Genomic DNA, 22,445 nt, shown 5'->3' with positions numbered 1-22,445 from the left:
AAAAGTGCTGCATAACTAACTGACTGATTCATCATCGCATGCAATTTTGAAAGCGTATGTGTTTTTGGTTATGTAGATCCACTAAGTAGGGTTTTTTGTAAATTTGGGCGTAAAAAATGGGAAAAAAAAGAATTTTTAATAATCTTACACAATATCAGTGATACAAACAAAAATTTAGCTGCAGATTTGAATCGTTTAAGTTTTTTTTTTTGATATATAATTTTGTTAACTTAATCTCACTTATTCCACTGTTTGATCATTTCAATTGTTAATGAAATTTAACATGACTGTTGAGAATATATGAGAGGTAGCACTTTGCTACTTTTTCGTTCTTCAAATGGTACTTTTTGTATGTTATATAACATAAAGCACATTATACACATTTTTAAATAACATAATCGATCCTCAAATGGTCCGTTAAAATTTTTCCACAAAGTTGAACTCAGAAACAAACATTTTAGGTTCTGACTGAATAAAAATTTAAAAGGATACTCTTTGGTACTTTAACATTCTTTATGTTACTCTTTAAATTTCAAGTTTGGGACCGAAACACATGAATCACGTTTTTTATTAAAGAACATTTTTAAAAGGGATATTTTTAGCCCTTTTACATTGTTCAAGTGGTATTTTTGAGTTTTTTATAGTAGTAATTACAAAATTATAAAATTCAACATGTAGGCACCTGAATAAAAGATAATCTACAAGAAGCCTTTTTTGGTACTTTTTTGTTGTTCAATCTAAACATACACAGTGCTTAATGAAAAAGTTCTATATAGGAAACATTTTGGTAATTTTTTATTTGTATTTTGCATGTGGTAACGAATCACGCAGGGTTCGCTAGTTACCAATATTTATGAACATATTATAAATTTAGAAAATATGAAAAAATGTTTATTACATCAAAAAGAAACCATGCATTAATAATTCTGCTATATTGTCGAAAATATTTTAAGGGACTTTTAAAATTTGACTAATCTAATTTGAGAATTAAGAGTCCAAAAATTTCTCGCGAAAGTAGAAAACAAAACAAGAAAATTGGACAATAAATAATTTAATTTCATGAGCAAAAAATAGATTTTACATATTATATGCCCATTTTTCGGTTATCACATATGTAAGAATTTCTGTATCTGTTAGTACATGTTTGGCCTAAAAAATATATATATTTATATGTATAACGCACATTCTTGTGTTTTGAATTAATGTTTGGATAATGAAGTAGTGATTTAAAATATGTTATAAATAATTAAGTTCATAGTGTAAATATATGCACTATGCAAAATATATTAAACGTATCTGTTCTTAACGTACATACTACATATACAAAAAAAATCTTACAAAATACATACATACATCGACAATCAATAAAAAATCATATTTTTTCTGCTTATTTCAGATGTTCATCGACGCGTACCTAAGGGCATTTTTAAAAACATCAAAAAGAATAATTAAAAAACACTCCGGATAACATTTGTTTTCTTTCTGTGCTACCACCATTAAATTTACTACACTTGGCATTCCCAGGCAACGATCGATACTCGACAGCTACCTACTTGTAAACACCAGACATATCGAGCGGATCTTCAAATCTCTCATTTTTCTACTTAGTGTCTTTTGTTTTCATTTCCCTCCTACACTCGTTACATCTCTCTCGCTTATTATATTTTCTCGTTTGCTCTCACTCTTTACATATCACTTTAACTTTATTGTCGAACAATTAAAGTGAGAGAACAAGGGCTTGTTTTTAAATTCGATGTATAAGGTTCGTAGTACTATACAAAAATTTTAAATATCAGTGTCCGAAAAGTGCGTATATCCATCGGTTGTGATATAAATTAAAAGAGAAACTTGTGTAAATTTGAAGCGAACGCAGTATTAATCTAGTTCGTAGAAGAAATAAAGCTAACAATTATTCTCGTCACCAACATAAGAATTTGCTTTAAAAAAAATAATCTTGTGATAGATATGTATATACTTACAACAAAAACAATGCATGATTTTGATTAATTCTTTAAAAGAAGCAGTAGATACATAAATATGTATGTATTCGATTATATCTACATTCAACAATTATCTAGAAATTGTCTAAATTGAATTGAAGAGTGTTTAATATAAGAAAAAGTTTAGAATTGAGTGGAAAACTCATTAAAACAGTGTTTTGTAATGATTAAAATTTAAATAAATTAAATAAAAAACAAGTGTATACAAAAATAACAAAAATAATAAATATATTTTTTTTTCTATTTTTGTTAGTGTGGTAATTATAATTAAATCATTAATGTTCAATTATGACACATTATCAAACCCCATTGCGGTGTAAAGGTAGAACGAGGTGTAACTGGTCAACTTCGAATCAAAAAAGACCATTTTTTCGAAAAATACTCGGTTTTGTATTAGTATTGTCATGGACACTGCTATCGATAACAGCAGAACCTTTTGGAGGAGCATCAGTTGGAATACATATACCGGGAGGCAGTTTAGGTACAATTAGTGAATCTCGTTGTCCCCGTGTATGTTCATGCAATGGATTAACTGTGGATTGTTCACATCGAGGACTCACACAGGTGCCTCGTAAAATATCAGCCGATGTTGAAAGATTGTAAGTATACTAGTTAAATTTTAAAAGATATTTATTGAACAAAATTTCAAACACTACTGAGAATGTACTGTATTTATTACTGTATAAAATGAATGCTATAGCACAATTTTAAGGGATGTTTTAAAACACTTTTATGTTTCTACATTACATTGAAATAAAAAGAAACACTCTAATTACCTACAGTCCGAATGACAGAAAAAGTTAAAACGAAAAGGAAACTGTTGAATATTTGGCCAACCCGTATACCTACACTGAAAAAAAATCCATGCCTAATAATACGAAAAATGTCGTACATTATACGAATCGTTCGTTGTTTCGCACCACGAAATTTTTTCGTAATATATACGAAATTGTACGAAATATTTTAGTATAATGCAAAATATTCCTGAAAAAATTAATTTACATAAATTGAAAAAAAAAAGAATTTTGAATAAATATGGTAAAATTTACGAAATATAAATTTATTCAAACATTTTTGTTCATTTTAAAAAAAAATTTCTAATTTTAGTTCAAAATTATTCTCCACACGAATTTTCAATTTTTTATGAAAATAATTCGAGACTTTTTCTTAAATTTTATAAAAATGTTGTAGTTTTATTTAATCATAAAATAATTAATATCATTATGTTTAATTTCGCTAAAATTTAAAAAAAATTACGAAAGCTTTTCGTACTTTCGTAGAAATAGGGTTTTATTAAATAATATTTCGTATTATACACGAAATTTTTGTAAATATGTATTACGAAAATAGAAGTTACGAAATTTTTTCGTAAAGTTGAGCATGGATTAAATGAGAAGTGTGCTGGGTAAAATGAACTGTTGTGACTCAACAAAGGCATCCCATCTTTGTGGTTATAAACAAAAGTGATGTTTTCGTATCTCGAAAGTTAAGAAATGGGGTAGCAATGGTTACATATAATAATGCTCGAGCAGGCTTTATCCTTGATCCCAATGGTGTGTGCCAAATTATATCCAATTATCTTGAAAATTGCGACGGACATAGCTTAATCGATTTAGAAAACTATTCTAAGCCGATTGGTATACTTTAGGACGAATATTTTTGTATGTTACAAACAAACATCAGCACAAACCCTATATAAGTAACCTCCCCACTAGTTGTGTATTTTACTTTAGGCCACTTTTTCTTTTAAAAATTTAATAAAATTTTTGAAAAATTTTCCAAAAACCGCATACAAAATTTAGAGATGAAATTTTATTTACACATATGGCGTAATATTTCACTACGAAAAACTGCCCTAAAATTGTGTTAATTTTTTATTTTATCTGTGGGCCAATATTTAAATTAATTAAAACTGGGGAACTATATTTTGTCTTTGGGATAATTTTTCGGGCCATCTTTTTCACACGTTTTTCATTAAAATGTATTTTTCCAATATATTTATTGAGAATTTTTTTCAACAGAATTTTTAATTAAATAAAAAATATATAAAAGCATATGATAAGTATGAACTAAATAACTAGAATATGCTATTAAAATCAAACCATCTTATGGGTAAATTGTGCAAAAATATAATCGATGCCAAAATTCTTTAATTGTTGAGACCACACGACGCACCATAAAAACATGCATTTGCATAACTTGGATTACAATTTTTAATTTTATTATAACAATAAAATATATGATGATTTGTATAAAAATCCTTTTCCAGTGTTTCTCTAACTGTACTTTCGTCAGAATCTGAAAAACATTGTGTATAGTTATGCTAGTATAGGTCAATAATAAAACGTACCAATATACAAACTACTGAGGATGTTTATCAAGCTATTATACATTGACTAGCATACACTGGGTGCTTCGCTACCCTAACTAAAATTAAATATATTCAAAATTTTGTTTACTTTTATAGAAAATTAAAATTGATTAAACATTTTTTTAATGTTTCAGTTTTATACGTTCAATATCACGTGATTAAATTCGCATTCAGTAAGAAGCTTGTATTTTTAGTTTCATTCATTTAGCTTCCACATTATAGAAAATTTTGAAAGTAATATTTGAAAAAAGTACCATAAAATACCTCTAATAGATCATCATTTAATAAAAACTTTTATGTTTCTGTGTTCAATGTTTCTTCTTTTCGCTTAGAAATATACTTTTTCGAGAATTAAGTTTATAAAATGTTCCGTATTTAAATCTATATAACAGATAAAACTGAAACGATTCAGTTGTTCGAGAAAAATTGTGTTTTCAAAAAGGTACCAAACAATTTACTCGAATTTGGTCCTATATAGGCCTTAGTACTCGAATTCCAAAATAATATACCAATAGCTTATTTTGTGTGAGTAAATAAACTACTTTTTAAAATTTTATAAAAATTGGTTCAATGTATAAAATTAAATTTCCCGTTTTTTCTCTTTTTGGTACTTTTTTTCCTAGTGAAATAGCAAAAAATTTATTACAATAATATTATTATAGAGTTAGTCCGTAATTTAATAGGAATAATTCAATAAACCGAAAAAGTTTTCTTAATGTGCTAAAAAAAAGTACAATAAATACAGTTTTCTCCCTCTTACACCCAAAAAGAACTGAATTTTAAAAAATATTTAGAAAAAATTTATTATGTTATTAAGTTCAAAACTTATAAAGGGTCAAAAAAGGTACCAAAATCACCTTTGTTACACATTTTTACCCCTTAAAAGTACGAATTTAAAAACAGGTGCATTTAAAATTTTTCTTGTATCACTAATATTGTGTAAGATAATTAAGAAAACCTGTTTTACCCGTTTTTCCCACTTTTTACCCGTAAATGTACAAATTTCCAAAAATACCTCCATAGTGGATCTACATAACCAAAAACACATCTACTGTCAAAATTTCATGATTCTAAGTTCAGCCGTTTGGGCTGTGCGATGATGAATCAGTCAGTCAGTTTCGCTACTCTTTTATATATATAGATGACGAGCCCTTTAGTCAATTCGTCTGAAGAAAAGATTCGTTTGCCTTTAAATATCTTACATGCAGACATATTAAACATTGTTGGTCGACGTAGTGGTCATAGTCATTGGTATAATTACGCTTTCATGAAGTCAGAATGCCATAGTTGGATATATGCCTATAGATTTCTAGCTTTGTTGTGTCAAACCTCTATGAGCTATATCTTGTTCAAGAACCGGCGTTCCGTATTGGTAGACATTTTATTTGGCTCATCTTACCTGTTTCATAAATAGTTTGGATCCTTGACCTTAGTCCTTAGGATGTTCTTAATTGTGGTTATCCAAAGTAGTGGACATAAAATTCCGACCCTTTTCATGATATTTTTTCGTGCATATCACAGCCTTAACATAGGTTTATCCAAGCTCCCGTTCAATTAGAACTGGCCTAAGAGTGCTAAATTGAAAAATATTAAATATACCTGCGATATTAATGCGAATGCAGTTTATACAGTTTGTTATCAAAAGTTGTTTCAAAATAATATGAAAAACTAATTGAAAATATCATCTTTAAATACTTTTTAAAAAAGATAATTTGCTTAATAGAATAATAATAAATTTGTTTAATTTTTTCATTTTTTTACAGAGACTTGCAAGGAAATAATATAACTGTGATTTTTGAGTCTGATTTCCAAAGGTTGACTAAACTAAGAATACTGTAAGTATTATAATAAAAATGCTGGAAAATCATAAAAAACTCTTGTTAATTAACGTTTTAAAGAAATGTTAATAAACAATAGTTTTTAAAAATGTATAAAAAATTTATCAAATAAAAAGTTCATGGTAAACATTTTTGAAAAATTTTACAAAAATTGTTTATGTAATTTTTCTGAAACGAGTCATGTTATTTCTTTATTATTTTAAACAATATTGTCCAAAATCTTATAATTTGAAAAAAATTATTTTGGAAATTAAAAAAATATTTTTTGATATAATATGTATATCATTCGATATTTCGATTGTATTAAAAAGGCATCTCCGAGTATTTCAAATATGTATGCATTTTCTGGAATTTATTTTCCCGAATGACAGTATTCCAATGTATTATTCGGAGGAATTAATAAGAAATTCATTTACTTAATATAGTTTGCATCATATAACCTATGTATTTAATAATTTATTTAAAATTACAATAATTCGAATTTACAGGCAGTTGACCGACAACCATATACATACTATAGAGAAAGGTTCCTTACAAGATCTAATTTCATTGGAAAGACTGTAAGTACACTTCTATAATTATATAAATAAGTATGTATATGCTTATCATGAGTTGCATGACGATTTTTAATAAAATAAATAAGTAGCTTTGCTTAAACATTCAATGTTAATATTATTAAAATATTTAAATTATTAAGTTTTTATTTTTATACCTATATAAATTTATTATTTAAATAATAGTGTTTAAAGGAAAATCGAACATGAACGTAAAAACGTTTCAACTGCCAAATTTGCAGATTTTAAACAGCTCACGAATGGCCATCAATAGGCTGAAATTATTATGGATACTCTCATAAAGTGTAAAATCAGGCCTCCTTAGAATATTTTATTAAAAACTGTGCAGCTCGGGAACGGACAACTCTAAAGCCGGCTTTACACGATCACACAAGTAATATGATCTGTCAAAATTTTGTGTAGAAGAGTACGGATGGGATCGTCTAAACGCAATATGTAATGAAACCATCACACATTGAGAGAGAATACAGATGGAAAATTTGACAGTCGTATTGCTCTCTTCATTTTTTGAAATGATTCAAAAAACAAGCCGGTTTCATTAGATCAGGGATGTATTTTTATGTAAACACATATAAAAAAGTGAAACAGCTGTTTCCATCTGACTAATTGTTTTATACCAATCGTGTAAACACAAAAAATATAAATCGTACGACTTTTATTCTCTTTTTTGTTATACGGATGGAATTTCATTTTACTTTTTCATTAGACTTGTCGAACGTAAAGTGTGATCGTCTGAAGGGCCCTTAAGCGACACAACAACGAATATTTTTAGACGGGTAACTCAAGAAGAGACATTAGATAATTCTCTAGAATCCAACAAATATCGATTTGGATGAAATTTTCACCAAAGTTAGTATTATTATATAGTATGTCAAACACACACTTTTCTTTCGGTCAAGACCAGTCGGAGCTAGAGGGGTCAAAGAAGGACATTTTGGTCATACAAGGTTTTATTCAAATTAATGTAACTTTTCACCCATTGTTCACCAAGGTGTAAAAAAATTAAAAAATGTCTATTTAAACTCATTTGGCAATTTTTGCTAGGACCAATAGGTTAAAAGTTACACTTATTTAAATAAAGAAACCCTGTATAACCAAAAAACCTATGCTTTTTTATATAAATACATATGTAGTTAGTGATTCAGTTGGAATGTTTTTAAAATTCTAGTATTATGTCCAAAATTCCTGTTTACCCAAATAAGGCCTTTCCTTTCTTGAAATGTTCTGATACAAAAATGATTTCAACAGACAGACAGACAGACAGACAGACAGACATGGCTTAATCGACTCCGCTATCTATAAGGATCTAGAATATATATACTTTATAGGGTCGGAAAAATATATTATAGAAATTACAAACGGAATGACAAACTTATATATACCCTTCTCACGAAGGTGAAGGGTATAAAAATATATAATGTGCCCCATCATAAAACACGCATCATAAACACACGCAATTTTTTTGCAAATTGTTGCATTATTTTTGATATGTGCAGGCCTTTACGATCTACTACCGTTAACATTGACAAAATATATTTATGTACTTTTTCTGTTTTAAATCGTTTTTAAACATTACATATTTAAGTTATGAATGATGAACTTCTTAATTTAATTAAGTTGTTTAGTTTAATTTATTATAGTTATGTTATGCATTTTTTAATTTTAATTGTTTTTATTATTTTTCATAATATATTCCATGTTCGTAAATGGAATGAATAATCAACACTTCACACTATAAATTACTATTGTTACTACAACACAACATCATTACGCAGACGCCTTAACAACAATCGACTAAAGGCAATACCTGATAACTTTGTTACAAGTTCAGCGAGTCTTTTGCGATTGTAAGTAATGAAAAATATATACATATACTGATTTATGAATTGAATATAGTATAGTTTTTCCTTTCTTTGTATACATAAAAGATAGTTTCCTTGTGATATATTTTAACCATACAAACAAGTAATGTTGAGAATAACAGAATTATTATAAATCCTTTAGTGAATTCCATAAAAGATAGTTTCCTTGTGATATATTTTAACCATACAAACAAGTAATGTTGATAATAACAGAATTATTATAAATCCTTTAGTGAATTCCTTATAAAAATCGAATAAATCGGTACACTACGTTAAACTTTATGAACCATTATTTTAAAACCAGAAAAATTATTTTTCTGTACTTTTTACATAAATTACTGCATATTATTCGATGATACTTTTTTCATACAATGATTAACAAAGTTGGAAATTAGAAAATATGTTCACATTTCTTATATCTCCCAAACAATATTAAATAAATACCTTATGTTATGTTAGGTTAGGTATTATTAAAATGTTTTGAAAAGTTAAATTTAAAGGAGTGTTTTATTTTTAAAAATACAAATAATTTTTATAGAATATAAAATATGTATATGTATAATAGTGAAGCGAATTGCATTTCACAAATGTCTGTAGTATAATTTTTAATCATATAAAACCGTTTTAAGCTCATGTTGGTGAAATTACATTCATATTTGACATAGTTATGAGCTCTAAAGCCATACTCGGCTGGGAAATAATGTACCGAGGAAATAATGTGCAAAAGAAATCTTGACCAAAACTTTGATTACATGGTTTTCATGGACGGACGAAGAATAGTCGACTATGCAAGTCTAAAACTAAGAAAATTATTCTGAACCGATTGGTATACATTTACACAACGTAAACGAATAATATCCTCCTCTCTATAGTGGTGTATGGTATTCTTCTTCAAATATGTGATAAGTGTGAACATACTCTTATACTAAATTTCGACAAAGTTCATATTAGATAGATTATTATTATAAAACATATTTTTTGTTCTAACGGTTAACCGTTTAAATTTAGTTTTATTTCGAAAACAATCTTAATTGAACATTTTCTAGAAATTGCAGTACAAATTTGATAGTTTTACTTGTATAAGCATGATTTTTTTATATAATAATTTAAATAATTTAACTTTAATAGTTAAAAATTATTTTCTGAAAATAATCTTAGAAGTGGTAACATTTCCTTTACTGTTTTTGCTTGTTTTTTGAATCCTACATTTTAATCAAATTTAATACTATTAAAAATTATTTATTTTTTATTCATTTGTTTATATGCTTATTTAAAATTCCAATTTGAATAGAGACATATCACATAATGCAATTACCACGGTTGGTCGCCGAGTTTTTAAGGGAGCTCAATCATTACGTAGCCTACAGATAGACAATAACCAAATAACTTGTATGGATGAACATGCATTTAAGGGTCTGGTCGATCTTGAGATACTGTAAGTTTAAACAAAAATATATATCAAAAATATATATAATTAACAGTCCTACTTAATATTGACATATATTATAAAATAATGTAATAATGTACCAATTTATATTTTTATTTACTTCTTAGCACTCTAAACAACAATAATCTTACAACATTACCTCACAATATATTCAGTGGGTTGAGCAGATTGCGAGCATTACGGTTATCGGACAATCCATTATCCTGTGATTGTCATTTATCATGGCTGTCGCGATATTTACGCGGTGCACCTCGGTTGGCACCATACACAAGATGCCAATCACCATCACAACTAAAGGGTCAAAACGTTGCAGATTTACATGATCAAGAATTTAAATGTTCAGGTAATCCAAACCCTACTTACCCATTCAAATCAAAACTTTTTTTAAATACTTCTATTAAAAATCAGGCCTTACCGAAAATGCACCTCTGGAATGTGGCCTCGAAAATAGTTGCCCTCATCCATGCCGATGTGCAGATGGAATAGTGGACTGTCGCGAAAAAAGCCTTACTAGTGTTCCAGCAACATTACCAGACGACACAACAGAATTGTAAGTAACACTGAGTGAAAAGAGTGTATGAAATTAAATTGTTAATAACATCTTGTAAAAATTATATAGACGTTTGGAACAAAATTTTATTACGGAACTTCCATCAAAAGCTTTTGCGAATTTTAGACGTTTACGACGTATTGACTTATCCAATAATAATATATCAAGAATATCTCACGATGCACTAAGCGGTTTAAAATCATTAACAACACTGTAAGTATTATTTATAAAAAAATTAAATCGGTCAAAGCCCAAAAAAATATATATAATAAATTATGTCTACTGTTTAGTGTTCTCTATGGGAACAAAATTAGGGATTTACCATCTGGTGTTTTCAAGGGACTTTCATCCCTTCAGTTGCTACTTCTGAATGCCAACGAAATTTCCTGTATACGTAAGGATGCATTCCGAGACCTACACAGCCTGAGCTTACTTTCATTATATGATAATAACATTCAGACTTTAGCAAATGGAACTTTTGATGCAATGAAGAGCATTCAGACACTGTAAGTATAATATAGAAAAACCGTTAATGTAAGTGTATACTTCTGTCAGGTTCTACATCTCAGTAAATTATATTTAATAATAAGAAAGTCGTTGTGGAAATCAATCTTCAAAGATTTCCGCAGAATAATATCAACCGAATTTCAGATTTTAATAAAAAATAATAACAACAAGGCAAAATTTGGAATGTTTGAAAATCAGCTAAAGTAGATTCAAATTATTAATGTTAATAAGTCAAATCAACTTTATACTAGGAAAAAAGTTGTTTTTAAAATGTATAATAATTATCTAGTCTAAGACTAGGCTTTTGTATATGAGATACTCTATTGTTTAAACTATAGACTTGTCTTATCTCTAGTGTACATACTAATCCTATCGATAGTCTATAGACTTTTTATTTTTCCAGTCTGTAGACTTTTTTCAGTCTATAAACATTTCTAAATAAAGTAATAATCACAATTTTGATATTACAAGTATTATTAACCCATTTACTCCAAAAACATATCACTTTCTTTCTTCAACTTCAATATTTATTTAATTAAAATCTAATATGTATCAATATACAGGCACTTAGCAAAGAATCCTTTTGTGTGCGATTGCAATCTTAGATGGTTAGCCGACTACTTGCACAAAAATCCTATTGAAACTAGTGGTGCTCGATGTGAATCACCTAAGCGTATGCATCGTCGACGGATTGAAACTTTACGAGATGAAAAATTTAAGTGTAAGTAAATATGGAAGCAATGTTTTTGAAGCGAATCAGCAAAAGAAAACATTTTTAATACGAAATAAATTCTCTTTTAGGTTCTTGGGATGAGATGAGAATGAAACTTTCTGGAGAGTGTCGCATGGAAACAGATTGCCCTTCAATGTGTCAGTGTGATGGTACAATTGTTGATTGCTCTGGCCGTGGCCTAAAAGAAATTCCACGCGATATACCATTACATACCACAGAGTTGTAAGTTATTTAAAAACATAATTATAAAATTATGTTTTTTATATATACATATTTTAAGGTTATAACCAGGGTCAAGATTTTCATGCACTATAAAATGCAAAATATGCCAAGGTATGTGAGTACTGCCGATCATATGATTGTCTACAACAATTGCGAATATATTTAAAATATCATTTAATTTAAATATTAGCGCATTTATGTAAAATTTTGCTCAATTTCCATTATATTTCAATAATTTGTTTTGGATTTTCTGAATCCTCACAAAAAATTTTATAAAAGTTATAACCCTAAAATATATGTATAATTAATTTACCTAATACTTACACATATGTACATACTTGGTATTTAAAAATATTGTATATTTTTAGGTTACTTAATGACAACGAGTTGGGAAGAATTAAGTCTGATGGATTATTTGGACGTTTACCACATTTAATAAAGTTAGATTTGAAACGAAATCAAATTATAGCTATCGAAACAAATGCCTTTGAAGGGGCGTCTCGAATTCAAGATCTTCAATTAGCAGAGAACAAAATAAAAGAAATTTCAAACAAAATGTTTTTCGGTTTGCATCAACTTAAAACCTTGTAAGTACCATTTTAATTTCACTGCTTCATTACAATATGCGACAAAAATAAATACTTGGGATGTCCTACAATATTTGCCAAAATCTTTAGATATGTTTTGTAACTTTAAGCACTTGTAATTTAAAAACATAGTTGACTCTCAACTGATTTTATGTTTTAAAAAGGATTTATAAAGTTGAAGCTGAGGAATTGCTGTCCATGTAAACCTTGTGCGTAAGGTACAGGCCGCAATTTTCAAGATAATTTGATGAAATTTGGACCAAGCATGTTTTTTGGCACAGGGTTCGTCCCTATTGAAAATGATTGAAATCGGTCCATTATTTCGCATAGCCCCCATACAACCGTACTTCCCGAATTGGATTTTTAATGCCACAAACTTGTAACCATTTGTATCAAATTTACCGAGGATCGACCCATATTTCATCTATATACAGTCTCATTGAGAAAATTTTGTTTTTTTATCAATAAATTGCTTAAATACCTTGGAATTAAGGTAAAATTAAACACAAAAGTTTCTTTATGCAAAATTAAAAATTTTTAAAATATACTCATGGTGTAGGGTATTATATGGTCGGCCATGCCCGACTATACTTTCCTATTTGTTTTCAAATAATGTTGCAATGTTGAATGCAAAAATTACACTAGTTACTCATGATATAAAACCTATATAGGTTTTTGGAAGGAGGTTTAATTTTTCAAGTTTTTTATATAAACAATTTTATTTGTCTACTCAAAACACTTAAAAATGGTTTTCGTGTCACAAAAATATTAAAAATTCCGTTGAAAATCTCGTTTAATAGATGTCAGGTTTATAACTCATACTTTCAAGGTTTTTTCGGAAAAAATATAAATTACAATGTTTGAAATGAGTTGAGGGATATATTCAAATCCGTAAGTTTGTAATTCTGAAATAAATTGTCAATAATATTTTCGAAATTTATGTATTCTTTTAATTAAAAATAAAACGTGACAACAAAATAATTAAAAATTTGGATAAAATAAAAATAATTAACAAAAACTCCTGAAGCGTGACACAAATAAAAACCTCCTTTTTTCATATAGGAAAAAATTGGAGCTCCAATAATTGTACAAAAAATCTACCAATACATTCTTAGATTTAGGTACCGAATGACAACTCTTTTATGTTAAACAGCTCTTTTATGTCCATCCTACTTCGTTATTAATTTATACCAATCGTGTAAACACAAAAAATATAAATCATACGACTTTTATTCTCTTTTTTGTTATACGGATGGAATTTCATTTTACTTTTTCATTAGACTTTACGAATGTAAAGTGTGATCGTAGGAGGTGCTCTTTATGAGTACAATATTAAATTTCGCAGTGTTGCCATACAAAACAATAGAAAACGTCATAGTTTGTTATCAAAACAATGCATGTTTTATAAAAAATGTAATATGAAAATTAATGAAAACCAAAAACTTATATTGTGAAGTCTCCATAATTTATACTAATCAATAAATAAAACATTTTGTTGTTTATTTTTATAAAAATTTTATTACTTTTTTTCATCAGCTTGCATTTTATGCTCAAGTTTAAACCGCCTTTAATTGGGAAACAAAATTAACTAACTGAGTACTCAAAAACAACATTCAAGGACTAATATTAATTAAATCCCTAATCCAAAGTATAATAAGTAGTCCGAATCTCACATATAGGAAATTACACTCACATTAAAGGATCGTGCGAAAAATTACGATTAACCACAACAAATCTATTATTTTTTTAAATAGTTTTATAGCACTTTAAATAAAATTTTATTTATTTTCTTAAACTAGTAAAAATATTTTTCCTAATTATTGACATTACACTTGTTGTTTTTGAATATTTACAGAGTTTAAATTTTTGGTATTGAAAATCGAAAAAATTTTAAAGAAATTATAAACTCTGTGTTTAGAATGCACCAACACATATACATACATTTATATTACTGATATACAGTGAATCAACTAAGTTTGTTGCCTACCTTTTTTAAAGAGAATTTTGTTTTTTTTTTCATAAATAAAATTCGAAAAAAACGGGTAAAAAGTAAATATATATTTTCCAATTAAAAATAGAGATTGTGTAAAATGGAAAAAATTAGAAAAAATATTAAAATATAAATTTTGGTGCATTTGTTGTTGCATTTTATTATTTTTCATCAGAATTTGCATGTCAATAAAGTATTTTGCATATTGAGAATTCCGGTTAATTTCATTGAGTTTTTTCAAATTATTTTTTAATTGTTTTTGGAATTTATTGTTTTATTGTTAAAAGGAAGAGTGTTAAGTATTTTTCAATTGCGATTTGCAAAAATCATATCCTCATTGGGTGATTTTATTTGCCTAAACATATCGATATCGATATAAAAATTAGTTTAGATTTCTAGAACAAGTGTAAATCAATAAAATATAATAATGAAATGTTTTATAAATAACATTAAAAAATATAAAATAGAGTAATAGATGAAATGATCCAAAGAATTATTAGAAAAAACGCACTGTGTGCTCTTTCAAAATTTTTAACTGCCAATGGGAGGCGACTTGTATCCAAGGAAAACTATTGGACTCCTGATTTATCTTATTCAAAATCTATATACGAACTAGGAGGAACACTATGTTTAAATTTAGACCTCTAAACAGACCTTAGGATGCTTGGAACCAATGTAAAGTGAACTGTCGTGTAGTACAGAAAAAATACCTAATTTAGATATTTTAAAATAGAGGTGGTTATCATAACGTAACGTCAACAAAAGCAATATTTTTCACCTAATACATATATATTTAGAACCCAAATCAAGAATAACTATCCAGATCCAAATACGTCTACTGTATCTTATTCATAAAATAAAGAATTTAAAATATGAGGTTGAAAATCAAGATTTTAGCATTTAATAGTTCTATAGTGGTATATGGTGATGTCCCCATGTTAGATCTATTGAATAAGAATCAATATCATACAATTCTAAATAAAATTTACACAATACTACCCAAATAGATAAAGTTTCCGTAATGTAGTGTTGTTTATCAATACAAAAAATATCTAAAAAATGTTATTCTAATATATATGAGTAATAAAAATATTAAATTTTATAAAAATATTCAAAAAATGAACAAAAAACCTAAAAAGGCAAAATACTTTATTGACCCAAAAAATTAACAATACGTTCACATTTTATCAAAAATCTCGTTAATTAATATAACGATTTTAATTTTATGGAAAAAATTAAAATATACAACAAACAAATTGCTTTATTTTGCTAAAAATAATTGTTCAGATAAAGTTTTTTCTTAAAATTTATAAAATTTACATAGGAAAATTACTTAATTGATTCACTGTATATTTAGAGTTACTTTTTCACTAACACATCTAATCCTTCACTTTTAAGACTATTTCATATAGACTATTTCATTCAAAACTCACGAATTGACTAGACAAGTGTTAGTCTAGTCAATTCGTGAGCTTCACCGTAAGATACCTTAATTTGTAAACATTTAATATTTTAGTTATACCCTTTACCTTTACATTTCGTCAGAAAATTAGAACACGTCAGAAAACAACAACGATGTTCAGATTATGTTTGTTTTTTCGTTAATTAAGGCATTTTTTAATTTTTTGTACATTTTTGAAATTATTCCCATTAATTTTTTTTAAATTACAGAGCATTCTTCACAATTTGTAATTTGTTTTGAAGTGAAGAAAAATTACATTTAAACTCCAATATACATAGTACAAAATTTTAAAAAAAAGTAGATACTTTATAATATTTTTTGTCACAGGGAAGAACCATTTTTGAATAAAATGCGATTATTTATTTTGCAAAGATTGATTTTCGTCGCCAATTACGATTTGTAACATCTGCCTCGCGATGAAGTTATATCCCTTCATGGCGAGATCGGGATCGGGAAAAAGTGACAAAAATTATTTCTTATTAGCTGTTTGATGCTATTTCGATACTTTTTTTTAATTGTGTTCCAACATGTCAATTATTCCTGTTTAAAATTATTCGAATAAAAGCTGGCTTAAAAAGCGCCAATAACAATAAGATTCGATATGAAGCAATTTTTTAGGAACGAAAAGGCTTTAGTAAAATATGAGGATCGGTCGATAGTTGATCCTACCCCCATATAAAGATTCTATCACAAATGATTTCATTGTACATACATAACTCACTTAAAAATACCAGTATAACTAAATTCTAAAATATTATCTTCAATATTATCAGACAAAATGTTTAAAAAGTCGAAACCCTAAGACCAAGTTAGATGCTTCTAAAGGATTAATCAGTCCTGAATTCGAATGTTCACCATTATTTTTGGGATTTGAGATATTATGTCCTAAGTTTTGAGAAAACGCAATTTTTGTCCCTTTTTCGAGACTTTTTTGTAAAATGTTGTATGTCATCTGAAAGTATATTCTTTTAGCATTAAAAAATTAAACTTTTTAGAAAAGTATACTTTGAACTCTGGGTTAAAAATTTTGGCCTGTGTTATTAGCGTTATGTTGAATTTCTAAATTAATCCTTGTATAGGTGAAATGTGACTGGATTTATTTATATATAAAAATACAATTTCGTGGTAATATTTGGATGGTAGCTATGAGATACTATGCACCCATTCCCAATACAATACTTTGTATTAATACCAGAGACAGTAATTGTTAAATTAAAAATTTTATTTAGTTTGTATTTCATTTCTCAGAAAATACAAATTGCTTTTGATTTGTATTTTTTATAATTTCCGTAAAAATTACTGAAAACTTTTTCAAATAAAAATCAATAATAAAAACACTAATAATTTTTAAACCAAAAGGCACAAATAAAAATCAAGCAAGGATTTTTATTTTTTGAAATTAATTATAAAACTCATTATACGACATTTACCTTTAAAACACAGTAAGAATTATCAGGTTTGAACAGAGTTTAACAGAAAATTGGTAAAATTTCTTTACCACTGATATCATCGACCAAATTTTGAAAATTCTTTAGGTGATTTTTTTTATTCTTTGTTGTGAAAAATAAAAATTATTGATTGATTTATATTTTTTGTTTGAATAAATAAAAATTACTGAGTGAGTATTATTAAAAAAAAACCAAAAATAATTTTTATTTTAAATTTTTATTATAAAAATCAAAAACAGTTTATTGAAGAAATCGATTAAAAAAGGTATGGGAAATATATTGGTACATTCAAAACATTTTATTCAGGTTCCTACATGTAAAATTTTAATATTATAGAAAATTCAAAAAGTAACATTTGAAGAATAAACAATCAAAAAATATTTTGGGAATCGGCTGATGATTCCGAAAATATTTTAAGTCTAGCGATTGCCGTTCGTGAGCTGGACCAAATTAAAAAAGGTATTTTGGGAATATTTTTTGTTAATTTTTGTTTTGTTTTGAAACAAAATATCCAATATGGGGTATGGTTTGAAATGGGTTTAAAAGCCGTAATCATAAATAACCGTTCACTCATAATTACATTATTCCAAAATATTTAAAATTGTTAGATTTTTCACTAATAAAAATAAAATGTATGCTCAATTTTGCGCTTCACTAGACTTGGCTTCAAAAAACCTTTCATCTGTTAAACTCTGTTCAAACCTAATAATTCTTACTATGTTTTAAAGGTAAATGTCGTATAATGAGTTTTATAATTAATTTCAAAAAATAAAAATCCTTACTTGATTTTTATTTGTGCCTTTTGGTTTAAAAATACTGTAAAATTTAAAAAAATAACAAAAAAGGTACATTTTTGTAAGTGATCCAGCTTAGGAACGGCATCGGGACACGATACTTATTATATCGTGTCCCGATACAATATTTTCTTGAAAACTGTCCAGCTCACGAATGGACAACACTTAACCGAAAATATTTTGTTTGACATCATATTACATAACAGCAAATATTTTGAGGGGGGTAACTCAAGCACTATTTTTTGTGAGTCGGTCTAATGTATGTACTATAAATAGTAAATTTTAAAAAAAACTAGTTTATGACTCGTTATACTGATATTTTGAAGTCAGATATGGCCGTTAATATGATTCTATTAGAAAAGCCGTTTATAGGGGCTATGGTCAGTTATAAAAAAACTTGTATAAAACTTGTTTCATTTCTCTACTATAATTTTGAAGAAGTTGATTATGATGAATTTTGTTGCTGTTTTAATGTTGAAGCAAGTTATTGTTATGAGCAGGGCAAGAATTTTCATGCACTAAAAAATTAAAAATATGCGTTTATAATATGCACTATAAAATGGGAAAATGTAAAAAAATTTCACCAAAAAATATTTCTTTGTGAAGGTACATATTAATAGCTATTCAGATCTTAAGTTTTTGATAACAAATAGAAATTGATACTGAACCGATACTTTAAGGACCAAAATTTTGGACGTTACAATTAGCAGCAAATACTAAAAATACCTTCCGCACTAAATTAAATAAAACTATGTAAAATTTTATTTTATAGAACCTAGTATTTTGTTTTTAAGTCAAAATTTTTTGATATTTATTTAAAAAAATTCTAAATATGTAAACAGTACTAAATACAAAATTTGTTGTAAAAAAATAATATGCAAAAATGCTATAAAAATTTTGAATGCAATTTATGCATTTATAACAAATTATTCCATTTTGTAGCAGATTCTTTAGTTTGAAAAGAATTGAGAAATTATAAACTTTAAAGTAATTTTCTAAGGGGAACCTTATATGGAGAGTAGGGTCAATTATGGGCCGATTTCCATAAAATTTTGCAGAGAGATTTTAGTTCCCCGAAAACTTGTTTAGGTCGAATTTCATTAAATTGCTATCATTTTGAACCAATTTGTAATAGTAATTTTCTGAAGGGGAGCTAATAAGGGGGATAAGGTCATGTATGGGCCGATCCCCATAAAATTTGGTAGAGAGATTTAAGTTCCCGTAAAACTTGTTTACGTCGAATTTCATTGCTTTGTTTTGAAGCATGAGCTTTATAGGCATTTCCTGAGAGGGACCTTATATGAGGGGTAGGGTTAATTATGGACTGATTCTCACAAATTTCGCTAGGAATATTTTGGTTCATATAAATTCTCTTTATGTGAAATTTCATTTACATACTGATATTTTTAAACCATAAAAAATTTATGTTTTAAAAAAACAAAAATGCAGTTTTCTACCTTTTACAGTACTGGAATTTAATAAAGTACAAAGCAGGTATCTCATAAACAGGGCAAGGATTTTCACTATAAAATGGGAAATTATGCACTAAAAATGTGAAAAATATGCACCAAAAATATTTCTTTGCGAAGATACATATTAATAGTATCTAGATCTTAAGTTTTTGACAACAAATATAAGAAAACCCTTTAAATAGTATATATTTAATTTCTGAAAGTAGAAAGCTTGATAGCAATTTTAATAAAATTTGTTGATTGGATGTATTTTTGTATAAATTATATATCTTCCTAATTTTATCGTTTAGCAATGTTTTTAAATCCTTGCCCTGCTCATAATTTTGAAAGATGTGTCCAAAATATTTACAAAGTCTTTATTATGTGTATTCAGTGTTGCCACTTTGGTTATTATCAACCAAAATTGGTTACATTTATTTTGCATGCGTACATGTGAATTATTTTTTCGTTTTGGTTATTTTTTGAAAACAATTGAACTGTTTGCTTTTATTCCAAAAATAAAATTGAAAAAACTTCTTTTATCTCTAGTTATAAATCAATTATGTATGTAAATATACATATCGTGCTGTTTTGAATTTTGGTAATATGTGGAATTTTTTTTACTATTCCTAATTTGTTTATTACTGCAATTTATACATCTACTGGTTATACTTATGTGCACAAAGGTATTTTTCGATATCTTAATTGGTTAGGATTTAGCAAATGTACCTATGAGTTTTCCACATATTAAATGAATTGATTAAAATCATAACAACACCGTAATATTATTTTATTTACACTAGTCACAACCGTGAATAATGAATCCTCTCTCTCCTTTTGGTGCATCCATGAACTTAAAATCACTTTTTGGGTCGATTCAAACACGTCCGTCCTTCCTTTAATATTTCTATTTTTAAGTAAAAAACTCGCGATACTTATATGAAAAAAAAAATAGTGGGATACAAAAGTTGTAATAACATCTAAACTCGTACGACGAACAATAATCGCTATATATGCAAAGATTTGATACTCACGACCTTTGACTTCTACTATCTCACCATGAGTTTTAGTTATTTATTTACATTTTCTAGATGATGTTGTATACTAGTTTTTATTTTACCGTCTTAAATTCTATATTTTGGTCAATTTGTCAGATAATTTGGATAGATTACGTTTACAAATATTGCTGAAGTTATGAATGTAATGCTAACATCCGCTACATGATATTATAATTTAAACCCAAATTTCAAACGAAATCTCCAAATCTGTACATAAAATGATAAGAATTTTATAATTTAAATATTTTGCCAAAATATTTTTTTGACCCAGTTTGATTGGTATTGAAAATGCGAAATATCGGTCAACGATTTCACCTAGACCCCATGTTATGCCCTTTTCAAAAAAGTACTATATTGCTTAAAAAAGCATATATAGCGATGAAATTCAATATAAAAAATTTTATTGGAAATGTATTTGTCAAAATTTATGAGGATCGGTATATAATTGAATCTACCACTCATAAAAAGTCTCCTCTGAAAATGACTTTAAAGCTTATAATGTACTGCAATATAGCAACAAAATACAACATAATCAAGGTTTAATGGAACTAAAATATATCTGTCAGATTTTATGAGAATTGGTCCATAATTGACCATACGTCTCATATAAGATCTCGTACAGAAAATTACTTTAACGCTCATAACTGTCTCCATAATACCATAGTATTATAACATAGTTCCACTTCAGAAAATGAATTTGTTATTTTAATGTCCATATGTAAACATAAAACAAATAAAAATAATTTTGTTTACTTTTTTCTTAATTTGTTTATTTTTTATTCGAATTTTGGTTAGAAAAAATTTTGTTGTGGCAACACTGTGTGTATTAGTTAAAAATTAATAAAGGTGCAAAAGAGGTACCAAAATCGCCATTGTTACAAATTTTTACCCCTTAAAAATACGAATTTGGAAAAAGTTCCAGACACCCATCTGCTCTTTTTAAGAGTAGAAAATTTTTCTTGTATCACTAATATTGTGTAAGAAATTTAAGAACACCTGTTTTACCCGGTTTTCCTTTTTTATCTCCAAATATGAAAATTAGTAATCCACTTTAAAAAAGACATCTACGCAGAAAAAAATTAAATTAAAAAAAATCATAAAGCCAAGTATTTGTTTTACTAAAATAGGACCTATCACGAAATTCCTAAAATCAAGTACTAAAATTCGTAAATTCTTTATTGAAAAAATTTCGGATTTTTCTTATTAAAATAATATACCATTTATGAAAAATATTCCCAATATACCAAACATTTATTTTACTGAAACAATAACGTAAGTTATTTATATTTGTACTGAAATTTACATTTTATCTGAAACAGATAAATAATTTATTGTATTTGGGCAATAAAAATACACAAAATTTCTTATTAAATCTATAAAAATTTTGTTAATAAAATATATTAAATTTTATCAAAAAATTTACTAATTCTATAAAATTAAAATTTGAAAGAAATTATTTCCATATATACTTACAACATTTTCATTTCACATTCTGAAAATTATTATTTTGTACTGTGAAAACTGAAACACTTATACTTTAAATGTTATAA

The 22,445-nt window shown here is 27.1% G+C and overlaps 1 protein-coding gene across 1 annotated transcript in view; it reads left to right on the top strand.

Moving 5' to 3' along the window:
- LOC111687599 (protein slit) overlaps positions 1-22,445 on the top strand; it is a 56,706-nt gene that overhangs the window by 17,152 nt on the left and 17,109 nt on the right. The window contains 13 exon segments of the mRNA XM_046955406.1: positions 1,397-1,762; positions 2,254-2,599; positions 6,135-6,206; positions 6,698-6,769; positions 8,560-8,631; positions 9,938-10,081; positions 10,201-10,436; positions 10,502-10,643; positions 10,713-10,856; positions 10,934-11,149; positions 11,714-11,871; positions 11,952-12,105; positions 12,474-12,692. Of these exon segments, the coding sequence (XP_046811362.1) occupies positions 2,289-2,599; positions 6,135-6,206; positions 6,698-6,769; positions 8,560-8,631; positions 9,938-10,081; positions 10,201-10,436; positions 10,502-10,643; positions 10,713-10,856; positions 10,934-11,149; positions 11,714-11,871; positions 11,952-12,105; positions 12,474-12,692 (1,940 nt within the window). The 5' untranslated portion in view covers positions 1,397-1,762; positions 2,254-2,288.

Source organism: Lucilia cuprina, chromosome 6 (assembly GCF_022045245.1).
Source record: "Lucilia cuprina isolate Lc7/37 chromosome 6, ASM2204524v1, whole genome shotgun sequence".
In the NCBI taxonomy this organism is placed as follows: Eukaryota; Metazoa; Arthropoda; class Insecta; order Diptera; family Calliphoridae; genus Lucilia; species Lucilia cuprina.
Note: the sequence above shows the minus strand (reverse complement) of the source record. Positions and strands in the feature narration are given on the sequence as shown.